This window comes from Gymnogyps californianus, chromosome Z (genome assembly GCF_018139145.2).
Source record: "Gymnogyps californianus isolate 813 chromosome Z, ASM1813914v2, whole genome shotgun sequence".
NCBI classification, from domain to species: Eukaryota; Metazoa; Chordata; class Aves; order Accipitriformes; family Cathartidae; genus Gymnogyps; species Gymnogyps californianus.
In genome coordinates, this window is record NC_059500.1 from 65,206,638 (window position 1) to 65,221,661 (window position 15,024).

The following is a 15,024-nucleotide window of genomic DNA, read 5'->3' on the forward strand; positions in this document are numbered from 1 at the left end:
ACTTTTAATTAACGTGTTCCTCTTCTCACATGTTTAGTGCACCTGATTTGCTTGTTGTGCCATAGTGGTCACAAAAGTCTCTGAAACAGAAACTAATTGGGACCAATCAATTTAGTGGATAAAAGTTTAAGAATCAATTCAGATACCTGGCAATTGGGTCTTGAAGTTATTCTTCATAGTTTTGGATTAACATAAATACGTATTTTTAATACTGTGTTTTAGGATGATTGTTACCTGCAGACGATGGCGAAAACTATTTTTAAAAAAACCTTTCTAAAATGTCACCAGAAAAAGTATTAAAACATTTCAGAAAATGAACATGCTGGCTTCTCTTAAAAGCTAATGTTTTCTGCCCTTTTGAGTATACCTTAGAGATATCTTATAAAATTCTGAATCTTTGTCTTCTGAAATTTTCATTGAACCTTTTCTTACTACTGAATTGATTTCTTTCCCCCACCCCGTATTGTTAATGTCCACATCTTGAAGACTGTGGAGACCTTGTTACAATGTCTACCAAGAATGGCTTAAATACTTCTGGTGTGTGGCTGGATGCTTAGGAAGCCCCCTGTATATACAGGAGGGAACCTCTAAAGGTCATCTAGTCCAACCTCCAGTTTAAAGTGGAGGTAACTGTATAGTTTTGACAAAGCCCTCTGCATCCTGATTTGTTCAAGAGCTCTGGACATGGAGATTCCATAGCCTGTTTGGAAAATCTGTTCCTTCAGTCCTTCTTGCCCTTTTTCTAACCATCAGGGGGACCCTCTGCCTCCGTAGCATGGCTTCTTAAAGATCTCTAAACAGCCTCATCATGGCATCATCTGCCTTCTTCAGCACCACTGGATGCAAGCCATCCAGTCTCATGGACTTGCAAGTCCAGCTTTAAGTAATCACGGTTAGATCTTCCTTGATTAGATAGTACCTCTCTCCTCTAAACTTTACTACTAGGCATGAAGACCTGGGAGGCTGAAAAGGTCTTGTTGGAAAAGACTTCAAAACCTGAGGCAAAAAAAGTATCAAGTACGTAGCTTTTCTATTCCCTCTGTCACAGCATAGCTCACCCTGTTCAGTGGTGAGCCCATGTTATCTTTGTCTTTGTTTTGCTGCTGACCTACCAATTGAACACCTTCCCATTGCCCTTTGTATCCCTCACTAGCTCGAGCCTTGGGCTTCCTAATTCCTTCTCTGCATGCTTGGGTGATGCTTCAGTACTTGTCCTTGGTAGGCAGTCTATTTCTACCTCTCTTGACTTTTTGTATCTGAACTCAGTCAGATGTTGCTCACTGAATCAAGATGGCCTCTTGTTATTCCTACTTGTTTTCTTCCGCAAGGGGGTGGCGTGTCTTTGCTCTGAGGAGATTGTCCCTAAAATCCTACCATCTCTTGGTTACTGCAACCAAGGCTGTTGCTGACATGTCCAACTAGTTCATCTTTGGTCCTGAGTAACAGATTAGCGGAGAGCACTTTTCCTGTTAGGCCTGTCGAACAGCAGTGTCAAAAAGAAAGCTGTTGAATTGCTTGCACCCTGCCCTGTTGCCCTTCCAGCAGATTTTGAGGCGGCTGAATTTCCCTAGGAGGAGCCTTTCTGGATATGCGGTGCCTGAGTTCCTATGCCTCCGGTCTCTAGAAATTTTAATCTTCAGTGTTAGAGATGCCAGATGTTAGTGGATTCTAACATATCTTGGGGTTGTCCCCCCCTCCCTTTTGTGTACAACAATTACTTACTAAGCCTGAAAGGAAGACTTAGCAATTCTTCGTATTCTTCAGCCTTGGGCAAGACTTGAACCCTGGCCTCCAAACATCGAAGTGAGCTTCCTCCTTGCTGAGCTTCTCCAGTGACTTTGCATTTCCTTTTTATGCATCTCCAGCTGTACCTTATGGTGAGTTAGTTAAAAGGAGAAGGGTCAACATATGGTTTAATTTCTTGAACCCTTCAATTCACAAACTTTTACTCTGGAGCTTATTGATTGAGCTGTCATTTAAGGTGCAAATTCAGCGGCGTTCCAGTCTTCCTGTCTCTTAAAACATCTACCGTTGAGGTATTGTTGACTTGTTTCTGTTCTTCTGTTGAGACATAGATATGAGGGCTTTTTGTCTTGTTCTTATGTAAGATCTGCTCCAAACTGGATTTCATAAATGCCAGATGTGTCCCTTTGATGGAATTTTATTGTCCTTTTGGATTGTAACTGAAAAATCTGGATTGAATTTCAAATCTGGGTAATTGCTGGGTCCAGCTTGTGTTTTTTGAAAAAAATATAATAAAATTTACAAGTCTTCATGTATGCAGTTCAAAACTTTCTTTCACATTTTTGAAGCAGAAATACTGCCACTAGTTCTATAACAAAGTGGTTTGTGTTGTACAAGGAGACAGTTCTGGTTTCTGCTCCTGAAAGTGGAGGGGGCAGTATTCATTAGAGCAAAAAAAAATGCATAAAGCAAACAGCTCACCCTCCACTTTTTTCATGCTCTTTAAAATGCAGAAAGCAGAGGTATTACACACATGTAGCAACGTTCTATAATCTTCAGGTAAACCAAGCAGCTTTTTTCATTCCAGGGATGTAAAGTGCTTAATTATCATGCTGCTTCTATGAGACACGGAACAGTTGCAGATGGGAAGGCATAAGCATAACATGTTCTTCCTTGATTAACACACTGCAAAGTTGGGAGTAGAAAGTAGGGGTTCACATTTTTTGCAGAGAAGGATGTGAGAATAAACATCTAAACAGTCTGTTGACAGATTAGCCTTTTAAGCAAACAATTTTAGCTATGATAGCAGGTTTCTAACTGACCAATTAAGAGTGTGTATTATGCATGTGCATACATACCATGTCTTGCATAACCTCTGTTTCTGAGCAAATAGAAGGTGGTGCAGGTGATCTGAAAATGAGTACTGACAGCGGATGTACTTAAAGTGGTTGCCTTAATTCTCTTCTATAGTATATATTAAAAGGAGTTTGCTGTTAAAACTTTTTGTAGCTGAAGGTTGAGTCATGTTGTAAATCAAGTTCTGGGGACATGCTTTAATTTTTCAGAGCTTTAGAATCAAATTAGAACAAAATAATTTTTTATTAATTTTTCCCAAAATCCGTGTTCTCTCTTAACAGGGCAGTTGAATATAAAGGAGGAGGAACAGAGCAGTGGTATGGGTATTCAGAAGATGAGGTGGATGCCAGCATGTTCATTTAGGCTGCTAATGCCCTCGTCTTGTAGTCATGCTAAATTTGGTTGCAGTGTGCAGTACAGTTTGCTGACTTGTCCTATTGCTTTTACACTGATTAAACTAATTCCCATCAGCACACATTCTTGTACAGTGTGAAGTATTATTTTTTTTTCCGTTTGTAATCGTCCTGGGTGTGTGCTAAAGGGCGCTAAAGGGCTTTTAATCTACCTGCTCAGGCTTCCTCAGTTTACTACAGATTTTTCTTGGATGCAGTATTTATTGCATTTTAGCAGAGCAGTGCAGGTTTGCCACAATAATGCCATCACTGACTTCTAAATATTTTTGTTAGATATCACTTTTTTGCTTTTTTACTGAGTATGGATGTTGGGGTGGGACCTGAAAGTTCAGAGTTCTGGGTTTGGAGGAACACTGAAACCCTGGTGATTAGGGAGATCCAAGAAGCTGTCCTTTCTGGTTTATTCATCAGTTCACTAAGCATGTACACAAAAGTGAAACCTTTGAACTTGAAGTGGTAAATATTAAGCCATGTTGTAGAAGTCTAGCTACTTCAGAGGTACTCTATGCAGTCTGAACTCTGTTAGGTGCCAAAGCAGACTTGTGCAGCTAGCAAGGATGTATATGTGTGTGTGAAACACTTTCTCGAAGTTGAGTTAACTTTGGATAGTTGAAGTTCTTTAATTTCAGTTGGTCACTTCGTTCTGTTCGTGATAACAGATAACGCAGCTGTTAAGGTTTATAATTATAATTGTACTACTAATGTACAGATTGATATTACAACTCACATGTCTAAAGGAAAAAACAGTTCCCTGCTTCAGTTCATATATTGCTCCCATGCTCATTGCACTCAAAACAAGCTGTGTGTAGTCTGCCATTGCAAACTCAAAATGTAATCTTCAAAGAAGTTTTTAGGAAATTAGAGCTGACTGTTTTGACCTTGATAATTTATTTCAACACAATTGCCAAGGTGGTGCCCTTTACCAGTCATTTGCCAGGAATTTTATTTCAGCTTTGTTCAGAGTTCTTTTGCAGGTTGTACTCATGCATGCCGGTGAGTGCAGTTAAATCACTCAGAGCAGTTCCCAGTAGCTAGGCACCCATGCCAGATGGTTGGTATGGGGCTAACCTGCACAAGTTGTTGGTTTGGGTTTTTTTTAAGTTCAAACTTTTGAAACTCTTATGTTGTCTGTTGTAGGTGCACGTTCAAAACTCTGTGTTAAAAAAAAAAACCAAAGCAAACTTCATACATTACTTCCATTTTAATGAATATGTTTGTTTTCCCCTGTTTCATTAGATAGCCTTTGCAATTGGTTTGCTTTGGAATTTTTAAACCTAAGCCAAGAGACTGGACATTTGCTTCAGGTTAGCCTATCTCTATGAAACAATTGTTCCTGTCTCTCCCTCTACTTTCCCCTCTCCCTGCCCCCTCTGCCTGTCTCTCAGTACTGGGAGTATTTCTATGATGAAGCATTATTTTGCATTAAAATAACTTGGCTTGTATGAAATGTTCCAGTATTTTGTTTTGAAACTTCTTAAAGCTTTGTCAAAAATCAAACTGCACTTAATCATTCAAGCATAACTAAATGGATTACTTATCTAATCTGGCAGTTTCTACCAGCATCACGAATCAGAAATTTCTCTAAAGCTGCTACAGACTTGTTAACTACATGTTTGCTAGGGGCATAGTGGTATGTTGTCTATAGCATTCTGATTATTTCTGTTATGGAGCTTTTAACCTGTGAAGTGCTCTACAGTACTGAAATGTGTATGTTCAGGAGTTTTCATCAGAGGTTAATTTAGTAGTTTTCACTTCTGAAAAGATATATGCAAAAAAAAAATCTCAAGGAGCTGGGATACCAAAGCAGTTGAAAGGGATGAATGGAAGGTCACATATGTGTACTATTATTCAGATGGTGCAACTTTTTCCTTAAACACTGCTTCTCACCCTTCTGTCATTACTGTTATTCAAGATGCAACATGGCTGATTTGGGAACACTTTCAGTCCTAATGAAATTTTCACCGCTTCTGAGAATTGGAGCTTAGTCAGGGCACCTACCCTTAATTTTACATGGAAGGAAAAAGCTGAAATATGGTAGTGAATGAGAGTCTTTAAATATTTAAACTGTAGAAGCTTCTGGGCTACAGTGGATGATGAAATGGGGCTGTACTTGATCTAGAAGCAAAAAGAGCTGCCTTTGCAATAGAAATTAACTGGCAGTAGGGAGAATCAAATCTGAAAGGTGAACATGCTGTAACAAATTGATAGACAGTTCTGCAACCTGGATCACATTTCTGATCTTGCATCTCCTTTGCCCTAATGTGAATTGGCCCTTCTCAGTGGTGATGGATAGCATTCATTTTCATAACTGAAAATAAAACTCTTCACCCTTTAATGTTTTCAGAAAAAGCTGTGCTTGCAGTCTGTCTGCTATTTCAGTAGCTTATCATGCTTAAGTTCATTAGAAATCAAAATTTGTAACTTGTGGTCAGCACACCCTGAAAATTATTTCGAAGCTAGCTATGGCTAATCAAGCAGATAGATGCATCTTCTCATTCTTGGCAGAATTTCACTGATTTGCAAAGCTTATGTCCAAGTTAATAGAAGGGAAAAGTCTCTTAAGATAAAACTTTGGACGTGGGTATAATGGTGTATTGCTCAAATGGTACTGTAGGAACTGAAATCCCCCTTAATGCTCGCGGTTGTCTTGCTGCCTCCCTTCCCTTTTTCCGCTTCAAAGATTACAAAAAATCTGTTGGGGGAAGAGTTCTGCCCACTTGCCAAGTGCTTCCTGCCCAAAGCAGTTTCTTAAATCAGGGATTTGACTGTTATTCCCTCTTTAACAGGGATTATCTTCTTTTGTTCTCATTCCCTTTATGTAAAATGATAGTAACACTCCTGTGAGTTGGAACAGTGTTATGTGGATAACTTGTGCAGACATGGTTAATGGAACAGAAGCCTGTAATCTAATGCATGTGAGAGCAAACTATCAGTCTTTAGAAATGTTGGTTGATTCCTTCTTGCTGCTGTTTTCACTTTTACTCTTTCTTAGAGGGGATTACTAGGAAAGAGAAGTAAACAAAGCCCTGATTTTTTTTTTTTTCGCTTATTGAAGGAGGCTAACTAGAAATGTAGTGGAAAGTTAAACTTTCCTTTTGTGTGTTGAGTTAAATTGAGTGACAAAGTCAAAACTGACAAATAGAACTTGCGTTGTAGTCGTTTTGCAGTGTCCGTGTGGAATGCCAATGCAGCATGCCAGTTGCTTGGACTTTGTAATATCGAGAGCTCAGAACATACATGTTTGTGTGTGGTACGAATGCCAGGAGTTGGTAACTTCTTGCTCCCTAGATAAAACTTTGGAACGTTTGAAAGTTCAAGGTGAAGGTTGACTGCCGCTCATTTGAAACGGAAAAAAAAAAAGCAGGGGGATGAGATTTTCCCGTACTAGTTATCTTACAGTGAAGTTTATTCTTCTAGTAGCTGCTGATACAAACTGCTGTGACAGATGCAGACTAGCTAGCAAACTAGTCATTGCCCAATTAGATTGTTCCATCAGTGTGTAATACTTCTGTTTAAATAAAGAAAATGTATGTGATATCTGCATACTTGGATATATTGTGAGATGTTTCTTCAATTCCCAGAGAGGAGGGAAAAAAAACCCAACAAATTATGCCAGCAGAAGTTTTTAACAAACTTCAAAATCTGGTAAGACAAGCTTGTAGTACTCATAACTGAGTAAAACCACTTCATGTTGATCCTGAGCTTGGGAAAAGGTTACTTTGTACCCCTGTTTCTTGCCCTGTCTGCAGGGCTTGTTTCAAATGGGTGGTGGTGGGAAAGGTGGTTAGAAATTAGAAAAAGACTGCCTGTTTCTTCCTAGAACCTGCTAGATCTGTTTTATGTCAGTAGGATAAGCAGGGAACTTTCATTTGTGTAAGATAAGCATAAGGTAAGATAGCCTGTAAAAGGAAAAATGTGTAACACTGAAAAAAAGAAAAAAGAAAAAAGGGGCATAGTTTCATGTGTAAAGTCTCATGTTGAAAAACCTCTGTCAATAAAATTGTCCAGATGAGGACTACTGAATTGGAAAGACTCTGGCAGCTTTTTCCTTTCTGTAAATGTAAGGCTTTGTACTTACGTGTGGGTTTAACTACTGGCAGAGAAGGAAGAAAGTGGAGAAATTGGGAATATTGTCTTTTGAAAATGCGTTTCTGAGTAGTTGCTGATATTGTTACATAGATGAACTGGTGCATTTTCTTAAACATTTCTTTGCAATAATCACAGAAGCGCTCAATTTCAGAGTCCTCAAACCTTTCAGCCCCCGCTGATCTTGAAAGTTGTATTTGTGCAAGTCTAGCACTTGAGAAAAGAGCAGGTGCTGTGAAAACATGTTCATTGCTGAATGCAGAGAAAATTGACTTTAAAGAATACGGTGCTTCAGCTTAAGCGTAGGACTAGCACTTTATTAAACCACATCCTCGTGGCACTGAAATTCTAGGAATATTTCCCTGACAAACATGTGGAGCGCTCTGGCTTACTCGACACAGACGTGCTGAGCTGCAGCTCTGTCTGGCACTTACTCCCCTCCAGATCAATGGAATGGGTAACACAAATGTAAGTGGAAGCTTTGAGTCATACTTGGAGAATCCAGAGAACTTGAGGATAGAAAGGACTTGCTGGCTAATCCACTGGGTGATTTTATTTGCTTTGATGTGGGAGTGTGCATAATGTTTTGCTGGGCCTCCTGTTTTTCTCTAAGGGATCATTCCATAATTCAATAATTATATTGGGAAGATTCCCTTATCATTTCAGCCTCTGCCAGGTTTATTGTGGCACCACAAGCTACGCTTTCTTCTGGTTTATCCCTTCCTACTGTCATTTCTAACACTTTAATTTCTCACCATTTAATGCTCTGTCGTGCCGTATGTGTTTAGCTATTTCCTAGTCTTGTGTTTCACTAAGGCTATTCCTTTCCCTGTCAGACTCCTGCACTTTGCTTAAATGTTTCTGCGCATTCAGGTGTCCTTACAAAGACATTATATGGAGACAAGACATCAAGCTTGTTTACTGAGCTCCAGTGTTCAGTAATTCACTTACGAAATAATGCACTTTACAAAATACTGCCAAGCAGAACTTACTTCTTAAAAGATGTTCTTTCTTGCAAGTGACAGTGTAAGACAAATGATCCTTTTATTTGCTGTGTATTACGTTCCATTTTTCTACTAACTGAAGAAATGGTACCTTCTATCAGGCAGGCTCTGCTCCTTAACTTAGCCTAAAGTTGCCTTTGTGCATGGAAAGGAATAGAGCAGAATGAAATGGTTGTCAGTGTCAAGTCCTACAAGGCAATCTGTTTTAGACTTGCTTAACTGGGATTAGAAATCCTGGCTAAAGGTACCGAGTGGTTCAGTTCCATTATTTCTTGTAGGAATTGTTTGTACTTTGATTATTTTTCCAGGTAATCAACTGTAGTGATTAATTGTAATCAGTCTTATGGCAACCTTTTTAAGAAAGTATAGTGTCTTTACTTTTGTCTTTATCATAAACCATGTGAAATCTGTGGCAAAACTAAGTTTCAAGAAGGGTAAACAGCCCTTAAATTACCTTGTTTTAAGAACTTTTTGAGATGTCCAGCTGTACTGTATACATTGGAAACTGAGAGTAGACCTCAACTGAGACCTGAAACTGGTTTCATGTTACTACTTAAGGCATTCTTCTAACTTGGTAGAAATATATTGCCCAAGTGGAAATACTTAAAGCTTATGCTTTTTCCTGTTAAAATGAAGCCTTGTTCCTCACATCAGAAGTGATCTGTGAGGTAGGTATTGATGGAGTAAAAGGCAAGGATCTCTGCAAAGCTGTTCTTTTGATATCAGACTCTGCTATTTTGGAAGGAATCAAAACAAGACTTTGCACTTACCAACTCTATTTCATGACACTACAGTTTCATTGGATACTGTTCTAATATTCATTTGAAAAAGATGTCCTGAAACCTGATGTGCAAATTCTTACTGGGATAATTTAGCCTTTCCTTCATTAGCGAAAGGTAAGGGTTTTGAGAGTTTTCTATACCATTTTATTTATAAATGTATTTTCTTCTAACAATTCTGCATTCTTGGGACAGTAAATACTGATCGGTTTTTTAATTAAAAATGTATTTATTTTTGAAATGCTGGCTCATAGCAAGCTAGCACTTGCAGTATGATCACAAAGAAGCCTGGGCTGTGCAGCCGCTTGGCTGGTTTGATAGACAGGATGTTCTCCTGGCTTTGGGAAGGCGTTGTTTGCGTGCTGAGGAATCATTGGGAAACTTTTCCATTGTCAAACTTAGTGTTTGAAAGGGTTTTAAGATTTTTTTTTTTTAAATATGTCTGTTTTTTAAAGAAGTCTAGAGACAGCAGTATTGCCAAAGAAATTTCACTGGGATTGCACAATGTACAAGTTGGATCAATACTTTGTCCCAGTTGTATTTCTGGCAATACTTCATGTGCTAAGCACAACATTTTCAGTCATGTACAGCATACTTATCTATGCCTGATGAGAACGCATTCAAATTTTGTAATCTTCAACTTGGAACAAGGCATTCTTAACGTTACATTGGGCTAATACATTCCTAAAACCAAGAATGCCAGTAGTCAATCACACCTTTAAAATGGTATAGGAATTCCAAAATAAACTTAAAGAATTGTGTTTATTCCTTCTCTCACTTATTAGCCTTCTGAATGTCTTCAGTTGGCAACAGGTTGTCTTCAGGAATTGTAGGAAATGTCATCTTATGGACAACCGGAATAGCCCCAAAAGTCAGTGGATAAAATATTGGCATAGGAGCTAGGAATTCCTTATTCTGTATCTTCTGTTCTGTAGAACAGCATGCTTTGCTTTCATGTCTCAGATGACATGTTTGTCTGAAAGACAGAGCTCTTCAAAATGTTTATTGTATTGGCTTTCATAGTAGACTCTTGCCCAGAGATTTTAACTGGTGAAGAGTTAAAGAGTACTGAAGTGGAAAAGGGATGTCTAGCTAAAATGTAATCTTAATGTTTTTGAATTTTAAACATGTGAAGATAACACATTGTCAATACAGTTTTTCTATTTAAGAACCGAATTGAAAAATATCTGTGGAGGTGTGTGTGAATATATATGTATTTTCACACACATACACAAGTCATCTTTTTCTTTTCAGAATTGCTTATTTAGTACCTCTGAAACGGAAAGCTATTGGCAGTGCTTTGAATCAACTGTAAACCAAGAACTCTAAAACCTATGGAGGAAACTTATGTGGGTTTTTTCTGATATCTGATGCAGTTTCGTAATGTTATATATGCAAATTAGTGCAGGAAGTTTTGCAGTTTCACTTGTGCACAAGATTGGTTTTTTGCCTTCTTAGTGGCATTTGAGTAGTGAATGTTTAACCCAGTTATCTTACTGCACATCAGAAATGCCTTCATTACTCTCGGTCCAAAGAGTAGAAATGTTTCCCTTGACCAGGAATTTCGCTGGCCTCAAGCTCTCTGCCTGGCTGAGGCACCAAAACAGGGACCTGCTGGATATGGTGGAGGGCAGCCTGGAGAGCTATGAAACTTTTTAAGTTGGCCTTGTTTGTGTAGGCCAGACTCTTACACGAGGAGTACTGTGTCACGTAGCTAAATTGCACAGAAGCCTGGCTGAGACCTGGCTGATAGCCTGTGAAGCAGCACCGTTACAAGGCTCTGTGCATAAAATAGAAGAAATAGTTCAAGTACAGTTTCTTTCATCTCTCTGCTTAAGACTGAATTAGAAATGTCTTTCCATTTTGCCCTCTCTTCTTGACGAAGAGGTGGGTGGGGTTTGTTTTACAGCTGTGGTACTCAGCTCCTCGCAGAAACCACCTGTGCAGGGGACGACCTTGCCGAAGGCACTCTGGACTGCCAGCATCAACTGTCGAGTCCCTTCAGTCTGGACCTGCTAGAAGCCTTGACAAGTTGAAGGCAATGTTGACACTCTTTAAAATGAGATAGCAAAGTATGAAGCTATTTCGATAAATATTAGATGAGGTGTCATCTTTTGCGGTTGGCTGGCTAATGAACTGCCTTCCTGCCTTTCCCCCTACCCTTCAATGACGGATGATCGTGGTCTGTATGAATCAGTACATTTAACAAAGGTATACATATGTATATGTGGTATAAACATCTGAGAGTTGTTAACTACTGCCTCTTGATGGTAACCAAATCCAACTAATTGGTTTGGGGTGATTTGTGCTTTTGGGGGGGGGGGGGTGATTTTGTGATGTGTCATTTGTTCTCGTACACATACTGTGACTATCAGCTAAGTAATTTTTAAAATTGATAATATTTACAGTATTCTGGTATTTATCAAGAAGATGAAACAAATATACTGCTTTAAAGGACACTTGCTTTCTAGCTTTGAGTATGTGTTCACTCACTGTTCAAACTTCAGTCAAAGGGCTAGTAGTTACTACCTGATGTGGAGATCAACTTAATGCTGGAATAGGATAGCTGCTCAGTAGTGAAGTCTGTGCTGTTTGTCAAGAGCTGTTGTCGGACATGCATGATGGCTGTTGCGCCTAGATAGCCTCCTTGAAGAAAAAGTATGGACATGTTTGCGTTTTACCAGTTCACTTGTGTAAGATAAATTAGTATCACTGTAGACTGAGTGTTGCAAAAGAAAAATAATGAGATGTCTGCTCTCTTCTCTTCCAGACTATCATTTTACTCTGGCCATTCTTCATTCTCCATGTACTGCATGCTCTTCCTAGCAGTAAGTATGCTCTTTCCATCTAAATGGCAACAAAAAGTCTGTTAGTTACATAGTACAAAAATTTAAATATTTACTTGGCTCCTTTGCACAAGGGACATTGCTTTTGTAGGATGCTTGTCTGAGATAATTGAAGATTTCTCAGTAGGAGTTGTAAGGGAGTGTCACTGACACTGGGACAAGAAGTAGAATTATGTTCAATATGCCTAAAAATACTTAATATGGTAGTTGGCTTGTGTGTCTTTTTAAAAATGAAGCTGGTGACAAGTGGATAACTTCCTATCTGTCAGCTGTTTATTTAAAAAAAAAAAAAAAAAAAGTGTCTTTACTTGCTCATTATGACTGCCAGACTCCAAAATTATATAGGTCCACTTATGGTATGATTCCAAAACCGCTATTTCCATAGTACAGTGGAGCAATTACTGCTATATAGCAACCTAATACTGATTTGCTCCATTGGGTTCAGCCATACCTTTCTGATCCAGCTTCTCCGTGCATGGTTTTGTTGAGCAAGGTGAGAATGTGATACTACCACCTCTCAGAAGCATAAACTTAGAGACAAGAAAAAACTTGCTAGGTGTGTGGCAATGTGTATGGTTTATAACTTACACTGACTGGATTACAGTCATTTGGCAGGGATCTGAATCTGTCTAAACTTTTACTTCTGCCGCATATATGTGTGAGGAGAGTCCTGCTTGCTGCAGCCTGGGCAAATGCTGGTGTTCAGGAGGACTTCTCAGCTGGTACAGATTGAGAAAAGGGAGTTGCTATTTTCAAACCTTGCCTCTGTTAATTGAAACCTGTGTGTGCTCTGGCTGTGTGGGCCCCCCCCCCCCCTCACCCATACCAAGTCCATCTGTAGTTGAATACAATATAATAGAAGATGCGCTGAACACCTTGGACTTCAGACCTTATTTGTTTAACCTGCTAGGATTTGAAAAAATGTAGCCTTTGGCAAGAAAGTAAAGAATCCTTTATTTTGAAGATACTAACTTTATGTGGGTTGAATAATGCTTTCTGTAGTTGCCTGTGGCATGGTTTTTTGAATCCATGCGAAGGAGCTTGTGTGCAGAGTTCCTGAACAGGCAACTATGAACCTTACCTGTCTTGGGGCTTTGTGTGTGTGTGAGCTTCACTCTTAGCAACCTTCTGCATGGGGGAGAGGTGGGACAGTAGAAGTCAAATCCATCCTCTGTATGCCATTTTGAAATGCTGTAAATCCAGAGCTTGTCAGTCCTGGTTCAGCAATGAAATAAAACTTGCTGTGGCTCAGCGTACTGCTACAGAAACTGTCATTGTGTTCATTCAGTTCTATAGTAACTGCAAGACAACATGGCTTTACTTAGCTCCCTTAAACTAGAAGGGTACAAATGTCTTTAACAAATGCCATGTTAAAAGAGTTAAACAGTAACTGTTTTATTGGAGATCAGTTTGTTATTCGGTAAACTTGTCAATGAGTAGCCAGAACTGGCTGGAGAAGGCGGCATTCTTCATCTATTCCTGCACCCCAGTTTCTTGTCTGTCTCTGGCTGAGCTGTTGCCCAGTACAAATAAGAGGCTTTGTGGAGATTAGATTTCTACTTTCTTCTGTCCTGTAGTAAGATTATTCATCCAGAAACTGTTGGGAGGCCTTCATAGGGACATCTGAAGAAGATTAATGACTCCTGTGCAGGATGTTTTTACCTTGCTGATTAACACAGCATTACTGCATACCAACCTTTGCATTAAATGTAGTCTTTTTATTTAAAAAAAAAAAAAAGTAAAAAAAAAAAAGGAAAAAGTACATATGTCTTTAAGCAGACAGCTACTGCAGGAAGGTGAGGAAAATGGCTTTCTAACCCTCCCTGTTGCCCATGGGCAAGGCAAAGTGCTGCCAGTGGCTCTAAACCAAGCCTGTAGCACTTGATAACCTGTTCATTATCTGAACTCTGATGCTGGCTTCATCTGCTGTTTGCACACTTGCTCCAGCTGCGGACTGAGTCATGAGCAGGACAGAATCATTAGCATGTGGCATTACTCATAGCCAGTATTAATCATAACCAGACACTAGCATGCTGGTTTCTGGAGAGACTGGAGGAGTCTACCATGTGTGCATACTGCAGAAAGCATACTCTTAAATGTTACTTGCTGAACATGCGTACTGTGTCAGGTTATGCCTTTCAAAAATGAGGGAACGTTTGGGGGGAATCAAAGGGGAAATGATCTCTGCTACTGACAGCACAGACACTGCAACTGTGAAATGAGAGACGCTTGAAGTGCGTGGCTTAAATAAAGTCACCTTGCGAAATACTAGGCAAAGTAGTGAAATATTTCTGCAGCTTCAGTTACTTAAAGCAGAATTGCTGAATTACAAACAAGTTAAATTGTAGCTTTTTTCTGTTCTGTGCACCTGCACATGATAGATTGAAAATGAATGTGAGGTGGTTCATCAGCATTTTCAAATGTTTTAGGTGCTTTAAACCTTTGATGACATGAGAAATTCCACAAGTCTCAGTGGGAGCTCTGGTATCTGAGTTCTGACTGCATAGCTTCACTGGTATTGGGAGAAAAAACTGCAGTTTTCAACATAATCCTATGCTGTATGTCCCACCTCATAGTGAGGGCAGTACATGGAAACACCTGACGGCTCAGGCTTTATATTTAATGTGAAGGAAGTTGTTGACAAAACCTGTAAGCTCTAGGTGCTGCTGAGTGGATGGTTTTTTAAAAGTTCATCTCCTAGGGACGTTGTGACTTTAATGTCTTCATATTCTGGGGACTTCATTACTCTGGAAGCAGGGATTTTGTCTAGATGGTCTCTCATTTTCTTGCTTCGGGAGCATATAGAAGAAAATGTGTGATTTAGTTCAGAAGGAAGGATAGAAGCGGAAAAGCTTAAAATTCCAAATTGAAAATGCATAACTTGAATTTAAAAAGAGCTAAAGAAACATGAAAGAATATCATGCCACATGAGCTGTTCAAAATGTATAGTCTAAGCAAGCACATATCTGGGAATTCGAAGCATTTCTCCTTAGTTTTTCTTTTGGTTTGTGGGACAGCATTGGAGAGCAGAACTTAACTTTTAACTTCAGGAATGGAAATACTTGGTATGTAATTT

At 39.2% G+C, this 15,024-nt stretch overlaps 1 protein-coding gene across 3 annotated transcripts in view; it reads left to right on the forward strand.

Annotated features, from left to right (window-relative positions):
- Nucleotides 1-15,024, forward strand: part of PLPP1 (phospholipid phosphatase 1) — a 68,987-nt gene that overhangs the window by 41,841 nt on the left and 12,122 nt on the right. For all 3 annotated transcript variants that reach the window (XM_050912782.1, XM_050912780.1, XM_050912781.1), the window contains exon 4: nt 11,873-11,930. In XM_050912782.1, coding sequence (XP_050768739.1) covers nt 11,873-11,930 — 58 coding nt within the window. The remainder of the gene's footprint in view (nt 1-11,872; nt 11,931-15,024) is intronic.